The sequence below is a fragment of the Dermacentor albipictus genome, chromosome 5 (genome assembly GCF_038994185.2).
Source record: "Dermacentor albipictus isolate Rhodes 1998 colony chromosome 5, USDA_Dalb.pri_finalv2, whole genome shotgun sequence".
Taxonomy (NCBI): Eukaryota; Metazoa; Arthropoda; class Arachnida; order Ixodida; family Ixodidae; genus Dermacentor; species Dermacentor albipictus.
In genome coordinates this window covers 152048129-152063006 of record NC_091825.1, presented here as the reverse complement: position 1 = coordinate 152063006, position 14878 = coordinate 152048129, and the positions used below count along the sequence as shown (strand labels likewise).

The 14878-nt window shown below is 45.5% G+C and overlaps 1 protein-coding gene across 5 annotated transcripts in view; it reads left to right on the top strand.

The window, feature by feature from the left end:
- Positions 1–14878, top strand: part of Ars2 (arsenic resistance protein 2) — a 102021-nt gene that overhangs the window by 50054 nt on the left and 37089 nt on the right. For all 5 annotated transcript variants that reach the window (XM_065433740.2, XM_065433742.2, XM_065433738.1 and 2 more), the window contains 3 exons: positions 3478–3690; positions 5058–5281; positions 9829–9969. In XM_065433740.2, the coding sequence (XP_065289812.1) occupies positions 3478–3690; positions 5058–5281; positions 9829–9969 (578 nt within the window). The remainder of the gene's footprint in view (positions 1–3477; positions 3691–5057; positions 5282–9828; positions 9970–14878) is intronic.

Genomic DNA, 14878 nt, shown 5'->3' with positions numbered 1-14878 from the left:
GCATGCGCAAGGCAGTGATGGCTATGTACCATCACATCACCTCCAACGACACTGATGCAAACCGTACACTTTGCCCAACAGGCCCCAACTCCTGGTGCTGTCAAAATGGTGCACAGGCCAGGTGCGAGCTTGTACCGAAACATCCTCGCAACTTGCCTCCTCACGTTTGCCAGACCTTACTCCCCATATATGAGCGCTTGAGTGATAAAAAACTGCTTGAAAGGTGCCAAGGGGGAAAGACCCAAAACAACAACGAGAGCTTCCACTCAATGATCTGGTCTCTTGCATCAAAGGAGCGCCATGCCTCTCTCTTCACTGTGGAGGCAGCTGTGGCGGAGGCAGTGCTGAAGTTTAATGCAGGCAGCTACAAAGTGTCGGCGTCTATACTCATAGAGGTGAGCCTCAACCCCAGCAGAGTAAGCAATGACCGCATGAATGAGAAAGATCAGCGGCGAATGAAGGCTTCAGCTCGAAAGCGTGGATCTGTCGAAAAAATGAATCGAGCCTTGAAAAAGCGCCACACAGGGAACAGTTCCCAAGCTGACTATCTGCCAGGGACATACTAGCCTGTTATGGCTGGCATTTCATGATATTCCTGAATGAATGAAGTTGTGTGTGTTTTTTGCAATTTTCTCAAAACAAGCTTTTCATTCACCCTGCTTGTTTGTGGCAACAATATCTCAAGATCTAGGACAGCTGGAGCTGTAATTTTTTTTATTTGTATATAAAGCTAAATGCATAAAGCTTGAAGTGCTGCAAGCAGATTCTTGTTTTTCATTTTCCTATAATTTTTGTTCCCCTTTTGTTCTTGTGACATAGTAGTCATGGTGTAAACAATGGACTTTTATGAACTGCTAAATTGCTAATTATTGTTGGATTTGAAAACTGCTTGCAGCATTTCACTCCTTAAACATTCAGCTGTCCACTCATGCATTAATCATAGCTTTCTGTCCAGAGTTTTTTTACCTATTGTCTCCACAAATAATAGTAGTGTACTTTTAATTACTTCCATAATTACTTGACCTATAAAAAAATAATTGCACTTTTGAAATCATCTTGAAAATTAAACAAGTCTATGTATTTTAATTGAATTTGGTCTAAAATAAGTATGACATCTAATCGCCATGTCCCCCCTTAAGTCAGACAACTCGAAGCTCGGCGAGTGCCGTATGTGTGTGACGCAAAAGAGCAAAAATGGCGGTGTCTGCATCGCCATAGTCGTCAGTTGAAATCGTATGTGAATGACAGCACTGCTGAACGCTTCGTGCCCATTTGTACCTTTAAAGCCTTTATTCTTGCGTTTACCATTGCACATGGCACTGTATTGGCCGCGTGCTTTCATGATTGTGTAGTCGCCATCCTAAGCGTGCATCAACCGCATGCAGTGATAACTGCCTAGCTGCCATCCATGATCACGTGTATATGGCGACCGCGGTTTCGTTCGCAGTTGCAGCAAACGGTACTTTCGTTTTGACTTGGTGCATGCGTTGGACGCATGCCTTCAAAACTGCAAGGTCGTTGTCTATGATTGCACCGACAGCTGCCGCGGTTGCGGCCACAGTGGTTGCGGCAAACAGTAGTTTTTGTTTTGAGTCGGTGCGTGCGTCACCTGAGTGCCTTGATAACTTCCTAGTCGCCATCCATGCGTTGATAGCAACCGTGCTTTCATCCACAGTTGCAGCAGACGGTAGTTTCGTTTTGACTCTGTGCATCCGTCGGCCGTGTGCCTTCAGAACCGCAAAGCCGCCGTTCATGATCGCGTTGACACCGGCCGAGGTTTCGTCCGCAGCGGTTGCAGCAAATAGTAGTTTCATTTTGATTCGGTGCAAAGCTGTCTACATCGCGATGGGTGGCGACCTGGCGACACTGGCGAAAAAATAATCAGAATGTTCGCATAGTGAAAAGCTTGTCTCAGATGAAAACGCGCGCTGTGGCCGCACTTCAAAGGAAGTCGTGAGGTCTTCGCCGCTGCGAGCGCTAATTAGTCACGAGATCACAAGAATTGCAGCTTCCGCACTGCCTTTGTGCAAAATAGGAACAGGCTTTGCTGATCCATTCAGTAAATTAATGCGTATTGACGTAGTAAGAATTCGTTTGTGTTCTTGATGCCCTTGATAATTCAACATTTGGTTAATTCAGAAAATTTTTCCAGTCCCGTGAAATCCGAATTAACGAGCTAGTGCGGAGTATGAAGCCTGCAACATCCGTGGATGAGATAATTTCATCTTGGAAGATTAGCTCACCTTCCTCTGTGGCACATGGTCGCGCCACCACTTCGCTGCGACACATTTGCAACACCGGCCTGCTTGCTTGTCGTCTGCTGCCTACGCTCATTGAAACCACCATGTAGAAAGTGTAGTTTTCATGCTACGCTTCAGCTATAAAAAATGGTTTCGTGTAGGTGGGCGAAGCTACACCTTTCAGCACCAAGTAAAAAAAATGGCAACTTCCTACATTAGCTACACTCATGTAGCCATTGCAGGTAAAAAAAAATAACCCTATAGCCTTATCCAACTTGCGCATTTTGAAGTGCTATCACACTAAACACGAAGTGAAGTCTGCCAAGGCATCTAAGCAGGAACAGCCAGGAGTAAGAGTATGTTGGCAAGCATGCGTGTAGTCTGACCTCACGTTTCACATGGTTCAAGGCTGCTATGAGTGGTCAGAACTAGTTGAAGTTAGCGAGACTCAACGGCCTCAACACTGATAAGCAAAGTGGCCAAAGTCTATTTTCTACGTGGGTGGCCGTGACCGAGTGCGAGCTGACAATATCCGGCTTCTTCCGTATGTACGTAATATCAGAATTCAAAAACACATTTTCGCCTACTTGAGCCTGTGAAAGGGGGTATCGAGGGGCCCGATCTTTATTAATCATATCATGAGAAGCTAACAAACAGGCACCAAGAACAACATAGGGGAAATTACTTGTACTTATTAATTGAATTAAAGAAATTCTAAATTAATGTCAATGAAAGTGAATGAAAAAACAACTTGCCGCAGGTAAGGAATGATTCCACGTCTTCACATTACGCATGTGATGCTCTAACCAATTGAGCTACTGTGGTGCCGTTTCCCCATCCACTTCCTTGGGTATTTATGTGTTACTACTGGAACTAACCTTCACCACCACTCACACTCGCCTTGGTGGCGGATATGGAAAATCCTTTCTGCCGCAGGTGTCACAAGTACGTGATCGTTCTGGGTGAAGACAACTGGTAAATAAACCCACACATGCTACCTGAAGGCATCAGTGTTGCCGGATTGAGTTACCAATTGAGCTACCATGGCGGGAAACGGCGTTGTTTGGTTGAGATGTTCACAGCAGTGTATGCTATCCGCGGACTGTTTTTTCTTCTTCTTTTCAGCAAGCCCGAAGGGTGGTTCAGGACCACTTTAGGCCTGTGAAAATTGTATCACGTTAATAAAAGTATGGTATTTGTTTTGCAAATCCTTTGTCTTATGTGTATTTGCCTGCAGAGGATGCCTCTGACGATCAGGATTCTGGTGTTCCGGGTGAGGAGAGTGGTGGGGAGAGTAAGAAGGCCTCGAGGAAGAGCAAGAAAAAGTCCAAGAGGCTCAGCAGCTCTCCTCAGGCAAAGAAGGCCACCAAGGCCAAGGAGGAGAGGTCAGAGGATGGCAATGAGGAAGGCAGCAGCACCAAGGGCGAGCCAGAGGATGACGATGAGGATGGTAAGACTCACTGCTGTGTCTTGAGACTTTCACACCAACCGTCATTTGATTTGCACGGTGGTAATTGTAATCTATGTGTGCAGTCATATCAGTAGCTGTGAACGCTGCTCTGAGCATTTCGCACACGTGCTATCCTGCAGCTGTCAGCCTTAATGGTTTTATCAAAACATAATTCTTTTTGCTTTCCTTCTATCATTCGAGCAGCGTTCTTTTGCAGGGTCGCTGTTTTTCATTTCAATTTATTTCTTGCTGTTCGCTCAATTACTGTAGTTGTACAGATGCAAGTAATCTTTCTTTTTATTATTTTTAGAGTTTAACATAGCAATAGAGGCTGTTCTACACACACTGTTGTCAGCACAGTTGTCACATTGCTTAGCCTGCATGGGTGTGAAAAGGGTGTGCATTCATTATTTTTACCTCTTCCTGTAATTTTGTTCCCAACTCCAGCCACTTTTTCTGTGGATTGGCAATGCCTTTGGCCATCCCTTTTTGCTTTTTCTCATTTATCATAATTCTCGCATAAGGCTCACACTTCCTTTCATGTAAAACTTATTTGAAGTTGGGGGTGCAGTAATTAAGCAGGGAAGATTTTTCAAGAAGAATGTTACAGGTGTTGAATAGAAAAATGAGTGTCGGTAAAACAATCTTCTGACGTCAGCCACTGTAAGCTTAAAACAAAGTATTTCTTTCAAACAAAGCTTAAATTTGTATAAAGAGCGCAGGTCCTACACAAGGAGGAATAGATTGATTACTCATTTAATTACTCGAGGAAATAAATTTTAATTTTTGATGGCCAATGTAGGAGCTGTGAGCAATGTGCGAGCGTGAGTATTATGCAAGTAAATACCCCCTTATTTACTAGGAGATCCTTCACGTGCTCCCAATGCACAGGACACTGCAATTTTTGCGACTGCCGCAGCCAGAATTTGATCCCACGACCTCGTGCTTAGCAGCGCAACACCATTGCCTCTAAGCCACCGCGGTGGGTCCCCATTTGGGATACGAGGCAAACAATGCACCTTGGAAATTCATTAATAACAATACATAAAAAATACACCAGTGTACGTAGTCACATTTAATTTATCCAAGTCCTGGCGAGTGCAAGTGCAGCCTTCGACAACGTACTGATCTTGATAGCGAGCTGTGTCATCACTTAGTTTTTTGTATGTGCAATGTATGAAATGAAGAATGGTTTATTTCAAATCCTTATAGTCAAACCTGAACTATAGAAGCAGTTTTCTTCATCCTGATTGCTTAATTAGCTTCAGGTCAGTCGCTCAGCTCTGCCAGCAGTAGACCCCCTTATCGCAGAGGTTACACAGAAATCGCCTCTGCGATTTACCAGTTCCCTTCCCTCTTCCTTACAGGTCGCCCCGACTCGGTGACTGACATCAAGAATAAGGGGGACGAAGAGGAGGACGAGTCCAAGGCCACAGTCGATGAGCAGGCCAAGAAGGGTGAGACTGGCCAGGGGGACGGGTCTAAGGCTGTCGAGAGCGAAGAGAAGAACCGGCCACGGCCCCTTCACCGGACTTGCTCCATCTTCCTGCGTAACCTGGCACCCACCATCACCAAGATGGAAGTGGAGGCGGTCAGTGCTTGTTACTGTAAACGAGAGGGAGCTTTATGCTTTTATACTGCTTACTACAGTCCTGTTGATACTTATTTTGTTAGATGTGGAAGAAGCTGGGCTAGTTGGTTATAATTTAGCACATTGATCAGCATGGACAATGGGACACGTTTACCCGAATATGTGTCGTATTCATATCACTTGTCTCATCATTTCCTGTGCTCTTTGCTGTGTGGAATGTACAAAACATGTTCTAAGAATTCACATACAAAAAGAAAGAGTGCCTTCAGAAGTCCACGTTTGTTCACTCTGCAGGCATTGACCTAAAATCAAAACAAAAATGCATCATAGGTAGTGCAAGAAATAGGCTCTTTTTATCTGCACTTGCCTATTTGTTTTTTGCTTTACTGCACTAATTAATATGTGTGCTTTTTGTATCGCTTGTCCTGTTGTCTGTTGCACTGTTTCAGGCAAAAAGAATGCAGAGGCCTAATGAAAGTGCCTTCAATACTCCACTGTTGTTCCCTCTGAAGGCTTCCCATCTGATCAGCTTTGTTTGTGAGAATGCAGTCTCCTAGTAGTAAAAGCATCAGCAATGATCAAAAACTTTTATTCAATATCATTCAGTTTATTTTTGTTTTTTTATAAAACCTGTTGCTAGGAGTTGGCCAGTATCCTTTAGCACCTGGCGGCTGCCTGAGCTTGACTGATAATCGCCTGTTAAACTTCTAGGTCTGAGCTGCGCGTCAGAGCCTCCCAGGTGTCTGTTGGGTGCGTTTCATCTGATATCTGTGGGCATGTCCACAGCATATGGACCATGCTTGCCAGTTTTTCATAATGTTCGCATTTAGCTTCAAATTGGTCTGGGTAGAGTTTACTAAATAGTAATCGATATGGGTAGGTTCCAACTTGTAATTTTTGCCAGATCGACTCTTCCTTTATGCTGAGTTATTCCTTCCTCTTCCTTTTGCTGAGGGTATTCCTTCCTAATTAATCTATAGTAGTATGGGATTTCTTGGTAGGTGTTCATGCGAGCCTTTTCCGACTATATGTCTTCTGTGGAATGGGGCATTGAGCCCACCCGGATAGGAAGTCCTCAGGCAAACTCGTTTGCTCCTTGATTGCCCATGAGAGCCTAATGTGCTGGAGTCCACATTAGTAAAACCTGGAGCTCCATTGGGTTGTTTGTGAGGATTCTGACCGCCTCAGCTGAGATGCCTCCGCTGTTAAAATTGTTTATGGCGCTTTTGAAGTCGCAGATAATTACTTTGGTATTTTTGGGAGTAGCTGCCAACGCTATCGCTAATTGTTTTGCCATTGTGACCGACCTATTCCTGACCGTGCAGCACACGCGTGTGGTCATGCTCCCGTCAGACACAACCTCAATTTTGTCTCTCCTGCGACGGTATTCCGCAGTGTCAGGGTAGAGTACACCGGACTGTCCTCTGTATTTCTTTTGTAGTGCTTCGGCCCTGCTCTATCTCCTTTCCTCGTGAAACGCTGGGTTCATGTTCTTGGGAAGGGGGAGGAGTCGGATATTGTTTCTTATGTCCCGGGAATATCCTCTTGTAGGTCAGCTGTGTCTTCACAGGGGATCCCGAGTTTGTTCAGGATGTGTCTGCCGTTCTTGGTTGATGATAGTCATTGGTGTCACGATCAACTCCTCTGTAGTGTTGGAGAAGCCTAGTTTCATAAGCATGTCTGTGGATGCGCTTATGGGAAGTCCTAGGGCTGTTTTCATGCTTTTTCTAACGAGCACGTCTAGCTTGTCTTTCTCATCCTTGGTCACCCTTAAATACGGTACTGTGTACGTGATTCTGCTGATCACGAATGCTTTGACAAGCCAGGGGAGTTAGGCTTTTTTCATCCCCCAGTTCTCGTTTGCAATTCTGCGTATAAGTCTTCTGATCTGTTGTGCACTGTCTAGTTGAGTTATTGTCTCATTATTTCTGCCGCTGGCTTGAAGCCATAGACCCAATATGCGGATGGTGTCCACTCTGCGAATTTCCTCCTCCTGCTCTAATTTGGATAGTCAGCTTTCGGTCTTTTATCTGTGCCCCTTGGCTTTCTCTAGTTCCCTCATTCTAAGCTACACAAAGGACAACAGATTTTGTCATCACGTCATCTAACCGAGTCAGCTGAACCTTTCCTTGTGTTAGTATACTTGGCAGGGGGCACCTTTTAGATTCCGTTCATCAGGCGTATTTGTCATTTCACAAGTGTGTCACCATAAGGCAGATGTTCCTATTAACGATCCGGTGTGCTTAAAAGGGACACTAAGTTAGTTTACACTGATCCAGTGTTCTTTCAAAACTCGTATTTTCATTAATTTTGTGGTAAAAAGTTCATTACTGGAAGGGAAAAAAAATGGACAACTTTCTGTTTCTTAAATTTTGTGCCGGAACCTCAGTGCCAGGATGTCACTGTGACATCGTGGGTTTCAAAGTACCGTAAAAACCCGCGTATAGTATGAGGTTTTTTTCCTGTTATTAGCGTCCCGAATTTCCGCCTCGTACTATATGCGGATCCGGACAAAAATTTCAAAGTTCGGCTCGAAGTTTTGGTTTCGTTATTGCTCTGTGGCTACGGCTTGGCTTCGTAATATCTGCATGGCTACGACTTGGCTTTGTTATTGCTGCCTGGCTACGGCTTGCCTTCGCTATTGCAGCGTGGCTACGGCATCGTTTCTTTCTTTGTTGAGTGCGGACCTTGGCAGTTCACGTGTTAACCGCGCTTCGCGAAGTGCATCGTTTTTAGTGAAGGAGCACGATGTCGGGGGCACGGAAGCAGTACTCGGCAGCTTTCAAGCGAAATGTGATTTTAGCGGCAGAGGAAATCGGCAACAGTGCGGCCGGGAGGCAGTTTGGCGTCACCGAGGGAAGTATCCGCGGATGGCGACGGCAAAAAGAAGCACTTTTCGAGTGCAGCGGAAAGCGAAGAAGCTTTCGCGGCCCGAAGAATGGGGCATTCCCTGAAATTGAACTCAAACTGACGGAATTCGTCCGAGAACAGCGAGCCGCGCATCTTGCTGTGAGCGTGGAGCTCATGCAGGCAAAAGCCAGGGAGCTTGCGAGAGAAAAAGGCCTAACGAGCTCCACCTTCAAAGCAAGCAAGCATTGGGTTTATCGGTATATGTGCCGTGCAGGATTTTCATTGCGCCGGAGAACTTCAATTTCACAAAAGCTGCCGGAATCGTTTGAGGAGTTACTGGTGGCTTTCCAGCGCCGCGTTATTTCGTTGCGCAAGTTGAAGAACTTTCAGCTAGGGCAAATCGGCAATGCTGACCAAACACCAGTTTATCTGGACATGCCATCGCCCCTCACCGTGCACGAAAAGGGCTCGAAACAAGTTTGTGTCCGGTCCACTGGGAACGAGAAGACGCGTGTTACCGTCATGTTGTCATGCACGGCAGACGGCCGCATGCTCCCGCCCTATGTCGTCTTCAAGCGCAAGACAATGCCGAAAGGTGAGCTGCCGAAAAATGTCATCGTTAAATGCCATGAGAAAGGGTGGATGAATGAGAGTCTTGTGCTCGACTGGATAAAGTCCGTTTGGTGTAGGCGGCCCGGTGCACTGTTGTCGTTCCCGTCCATCCTCGTGCTGGACGCGTTTCGTGGCCATTTGGCCGACTCGGTGAAGAAGCTGTTGCGTGATTGTAATACTGAACTCGTCGTTATCCCTGGTGGGATGACGTCTCAGCTGCAGCCTCTAGATGTTTGCGTCAACAAGCCTTTCAAGGACGCGGTGAAGCGGTGCTACGCAGAGTGGATGCGGTTGGGTGAACCTGCAGTGACGCCAACTGGGCGGCTGAAGCGGGCATCGCCAGCCACGCTGTGCAAGTGGATCGTGGACGCATGGGCGAACATCCCAGAAGACCTTGTGCGTCGCGCTTTCAAGAAGTGCGGGACCTCGAACGCGCTCGATGGCACCGAGGACGAGTACCTCTGGGAGGATATGTCAGACAAGGAATTGTCCGATGAAAGCGCAGCGGAGGACGACAGTGAATGAAGTGCTGAGTCCGATTTCAATAAATGTTTTCCCCGAGTTTCTCTCACTCGTATTATACGCGGGTAAACCTTTTTCTTTCCATTTCTCGTCCCAGAAATTTCACCTCGTATTATATTCGGGTTCGTATTATACGCGGGTTTTTACGGTATTTTCTCAAATTTTGGCTGTTGTGGTATTGTAAACATTCCACTATAAACTAGCGAAGTTCAGTCTTTAGCTATCTTTGAATGAAATCTGGTCTTTTTTTACCAATAAAAAAATCAACTAGGCCCAAGCAGATTCTGTCAAAATCTATGGTATCATGACAAACTAGTGTGAGTTTTCCAAACAGCCTTGCCAGTGATCTTTCTTTTTTTTGTGTGTGTGTTTTCTGGCTTATGAAACCCCCTGTTATGATAAGAGTGGCTTTTTTGGTAATATAGAAGCGTAACCTAATAATTTTTCTTTTAGCATCCCTGGCAGCAGTGAATTAGATCAAAACCGGAATGCCCTTTCATAGAGAACTGTTTATGGCCATGTTTCCCAATGTTCTGTGCTTTTGATGGTGTGTGTTGTTGCAGATGTGCAAGCGTTACCCTGGCTTCCTGCGGGTGGCCATTGCGGACCCTCAGCCTGAGCGCCGGTTTTTTCGTCGGGGCTGGGTGACGTTTGAGCGCACCGTCAACATTAAGGAGATCTGCTGGAATCTTAACAACATTAGGGTGAGCATTGCTGTCAGTGGGCAATTAATCACTAGTAGGACTGGGTGAATGATCAACTAACCGTCCGATTAAACAAATAATACTTTAATCGTCATGAATTTTTCTAGCACTAATACAGTGATAACTCGTCAATTCGAACCTGCTAAATTCGATCTTTTGATTTATTCGAACCGACGCTGTGGTCCTGTCAAAATCATGTGTACTTCAATGTGCACAAATGGCCGGTAATCCGAATGCGAAAGTGCTTGCGATGCTTATTCCAAACGTACCTGCCACCGAACATATTCTCAGTAGTGCCAACTCTCACAGCTGCACTTCCGGCCCGTCAGTGTGTGCCGGCTGCTGCTGCCGTCTCCCATTGCAAGTACCATATATAGGAACACCCAAATTCGGAAATTTAATAATAAAGATGGGGTGCGGGTTATATGCAAATTTTGCCTTTAGGTGGGGCGAGACAGCAGCGAGAATTTTGCCTAGAAGTCTGGCTTCTGTGCTTCGTAGCCACCGATGCGGATGACGAAGGCAGAGTCAGCGCCATTGCTGACAATGGCTAAGGTTTTCATTTAAAAACATGGCACCGAACAGCCAGAAGCTTGGTAACAAATGTTAAAACAGCTAAGTCTAGCTTTGCCGAGCACACTATGGCAATGAGGATAGTGGCTGGCTATGAGTGCCAGCAGATCATTGTGTGAGAGTGCTTGTTCGAGGCTTCTAGACAATCAAAATGGTGGTTCTAGACAATCAAATGGCACTGGTGGTTTCAGACCTGCGGTCAGGGCAAAAAGTCTGAAAAATTGGACGACAAAGGATTTCAGCACCCGATGTCCTCATGCATTGGCTCTATGGGTCCATGGTGGTGCCGTGAAGGCATTTGAATCATCAGGCATTTCGAACTAACCGGTTGTTGACGAACTGTACCCTCACTGTAGCTAACTTGTGATTGTGTCTGAGTGAGCGTAATATGTTTGATGTATGTCCACTCAATGTCTACTCAAGCAAGGTGTCACTTGGGGCAGACGGGGCGCTGCCTTAACATTTGCCTTACATAGCACCAAGGTGCAGGGGCGTAGCCAGGGGGGGGGCTTATGGGGCTTCAGCCCCCCCCGAAATTTTTTAGTGCTGTCCATGCACCGCTGACCAAAGCGACCCCCGGTGCCGGAAATCACTCTGGATTTTGTCTAGAATGTCTTTTTGACGCTCGAAAAGACATTTAACCGCGAAGATTGCGAACTCGGGCTGGATTTCGTACCAACGCCCATACACCGGCAGTCACATAACGCCAAGCAGTCCCATCCGAGCACAAAGTTTCAAGGGCGCTTTGATGGTGAGCGGGCTCGCCGCGGCATCTCACTGAGGCCACGGAATCTATAGAGCGCATGGATATCAATTGCGGAACTTTATGGGTATAAATCTCATAAGCTCTTGATGTGAAACGTGGATTGACATTTCCAAAGTTGTGCCTTAAATTTTCAATTGCGGAACTTTGTGGGTTTAATGTTGTTATAAACATTTGACGCCAAAGGTCCGTTGACTTTTCTAAAGTCTTACATCGGAACATACAACGGGACAAGCCAAATCAACACACTAGCAGACGAGTTGACAAAGCACTCAGCGAGGTCCAATGAGACGATGTGTTGGGGTGGTTCGTTTGTGCCGTCAGGTCACATAAAAAATATCAACACTTTTTTAACATACGCCAGAACAACCATATCAAGGCACTAAAGCCAGCCAAAGTAACTACGTTCTTATTTATTTTTTCTACTTTGACTTTTATTCGCCGAGAACACATTGAGCCTCTTCAATTTTTTTTTGTTCTCGCTACCTTACCCGCGGGCTGCCAGAGCGAGCCAGAGCGCATATGTTTTTCTCGTACGACCCCGACCACCGCGCGGTGCACTTCGGTGGGCGTTCGGTTTGCTCTGGCCGAGCGAATTTTCACCTGACAGAGTTTTGGAAACTTTCTGGCTAGCAGACGAGAACAAAAAACAATGGTCGCTCGCCGCCATCACTGTGGGCACTCGAAGGACTGCACCGCGTTCCTTGAGCGGAACCTTTCCGGAAAGTCTTGTTTCGCCGGTGTAGGATACTGAGCAATATGCGTATGGTTCTCAGTGGGCCAATCGTCTCATGTTTTCTTCGGTAATAATTCTGTAGCCTCATTAGGTGCCCGATGTAGGCATTCGATTCTGGCCAACATACTTTCCTATGCGTTTTTTTTCCATTTCGGTGCCTCCGCCTCACAGAAAAAAAAATACATTGTTGCGGCGCAGCGAATTGTCGCATGGTGAAAGTTCGATTTTGATACTTCTTTTGCGGAAAGTAATGGGCGACGGGACGCTTCAGTTGCCGGATACGTTTATTATATTATTGCGAAAGCAATTATATGGCGTCGCCGTCGCCCTCATGTTTCGTATGAAGTCCAAGGGTGATAAAATCGTGACCACGCGCTGCATGCTGTATGTGCGAATGAAAGCGTAGGGGGGGAGGTGGAATGGGTGAGCCGACGATGGTGGCTCAGTCTTGTGTGCGCAAAGGAGAAAAGCGGGGAGCAAGCGCGCCGCCTTGCGTCGCACGCAATACATCGGGGGGAGTGGATGGAATGGGGGCGGAATCTAGGATTCTGTGAATCTATGATTGTGCAACATGTTTATTTGCCTTGTTTGACGCATTACATAAAGTTACTTTTTCTTATATACATATACTCATTGGAGACTTATACGTATATGCGATGTTTTGTGTATACATGCAGTGAACTATGTTTCCAGTGACACTTTTTTTGTCCTTTATCAAGCCGTATTTTCACATTTGTATATCCCATTGTATCTTTGCATTTCTAATGTACGAGGGCGAGTCAAATGAAAGTGCGCCTACCCTAACCACGCAATAATGGTTCGGTTCATTAGCTGCGAGGCATGCGCGTAGGAGAACGGCATGTCTCATTTACAAAAGTGACACGCAGGTGTGAAGATAAATCTTCTTTAATGCTCTCATACACTGGGTTGAATATGGTTGCGTCACATAATGGACACTTCAAAAGTTGAACAGCTCGGTGTCGCGAAGTTTTTGACAGCTAAAGGTGTTTCCGAAACAGAAATTATACGCCGTATGGCTGCCATTTACGTTGAACACGGCATTTCATTGACCACTGTGAAGCGTTGGAGCAAACGGTTTAAAGGACGTTGTAAAGACATTCGAAGACCGGGCCAAAACCATCGTGCAATCACCCCCCACACATTTTCAAAGGTTCATGAGCTGATGAAACAAGAACGGGGGATGTAGCATAGATGAACTGGCAGACCGTCTGAACATCAGTCACGGTTCGGTTCGCGCCCTAATTCATGAGCTTCTCGGTTATCGGCTCTTTGGTGCGCAATGGATCCCCAAGATTTTGATCCATAGCGAGAAGACAGAGTAGTTTCGCGCTGTCTTGACTCATCTGATCGGGTATCACAATGAGGATGACGACTTCATGTTTGCAATTGTTATCGGGGACGAACCTTGGTGCCACTACTACGAGCCTGAAACACGACGGCAAAGCTTACAGTGGAAACATTCGAATTTACCACGCCCAAAGAACGCAAAGGCCATCATTTCGGCTGGAAAGGTGTTGTTGACTTTTCTTTCGGTCATCAGGGTCCATTACTGATAGAATTTGCTAAATCTTGACAGGCTATCAATTGTTTCCGATATTGTGAAACGCCAGAACGGCAGTGTGTCGCAATCAAGAACGAACAACGTGGAAAATTGACGAATGGGGTCATCTTGTTCCACGACAATGCCTGTCCCCACGTCGCTTATGTGGTTAATACAAAACTGGCAAAGTTCAAGTGGGAAACGCTGCAGCATCCGCCATACAGCTCAGACCTGTCACCTTGCGACTTCTACATTTTGGGGCAACCGAAAAAACAGCTCAAGGGAACCAGATACAGACTTTTTGAAGCAGCAACCCAAGGAGTTTTATAAGACGGGAATCACGCGACTCGTTAGTCAATGGGACAAATGTCTAAATTCTCATGAAGACTACCTTTAAAAGAAGTACCCCGTTGTTGGCTCACATTTATTTGACTTGCCCTCGTATATCTTGCAGAATTCCTGCTTTTTATACGTGCCCTCTGTTGCGACTGATTTCGGTGCAATTGCTCACGATACACGACCGGTGACAGCTGCTTCTGCGTAATACATTAAAACAAATTACAGCGTCATTGAGATTTTTCACTGGCCATTGCATATATACAAGAATGTAAGCACGGTTCTTGCATGACAAAGTTTCATTAACATATTTGTCCTCAACTTGTTCAGTTCATTGCCTTTTAATTTTTCATATCAGTGGCATGCACTGCTTTCCTGGTTTCGAACTGATATAGTTCTAAAGTTCGTGTGATATTTTCTTTATTGATATTAGTTATTTTGGGCAATATTTTTGGCGCATACGAGTACATTCTTTTATGAAAAAATACATATTTTATTGTTTTGACTGTGCGTAGCGTTCAAGAATTCGTTTGCAGCTTCTTTGGCAATGACAATGCAGTTATTCATGGATTTGATCCCTTGACAAATTGTTTAAGAGGAAGCTTTAGCTCGGGCCCAATCCGACGCGGCCTATTCAAATACTTGTAAAACGCAGAAACCCTTTTCTTAGACAATGCTGCTAATCGCTTTTATTGAAATTCGTTGCATTTGAGAGAGAAAGTTAAATCCTAGTTCTGTTGGAAACACAACTTCGATTTAGGGCCTGAATGTTGTTTAAAATACTTTGAAAAATTCGAAAGTTTGAAAATATAGAAGCACGACGTTTACAAACTAATAGCTATGCATGAATAACAGACATTGTGGTTCTGTAAACGGCATCTATTATAACAGTCAAAGCGGGCAAGTTTGCTATGTCAATTTGTATCTTACGTGAATTGGT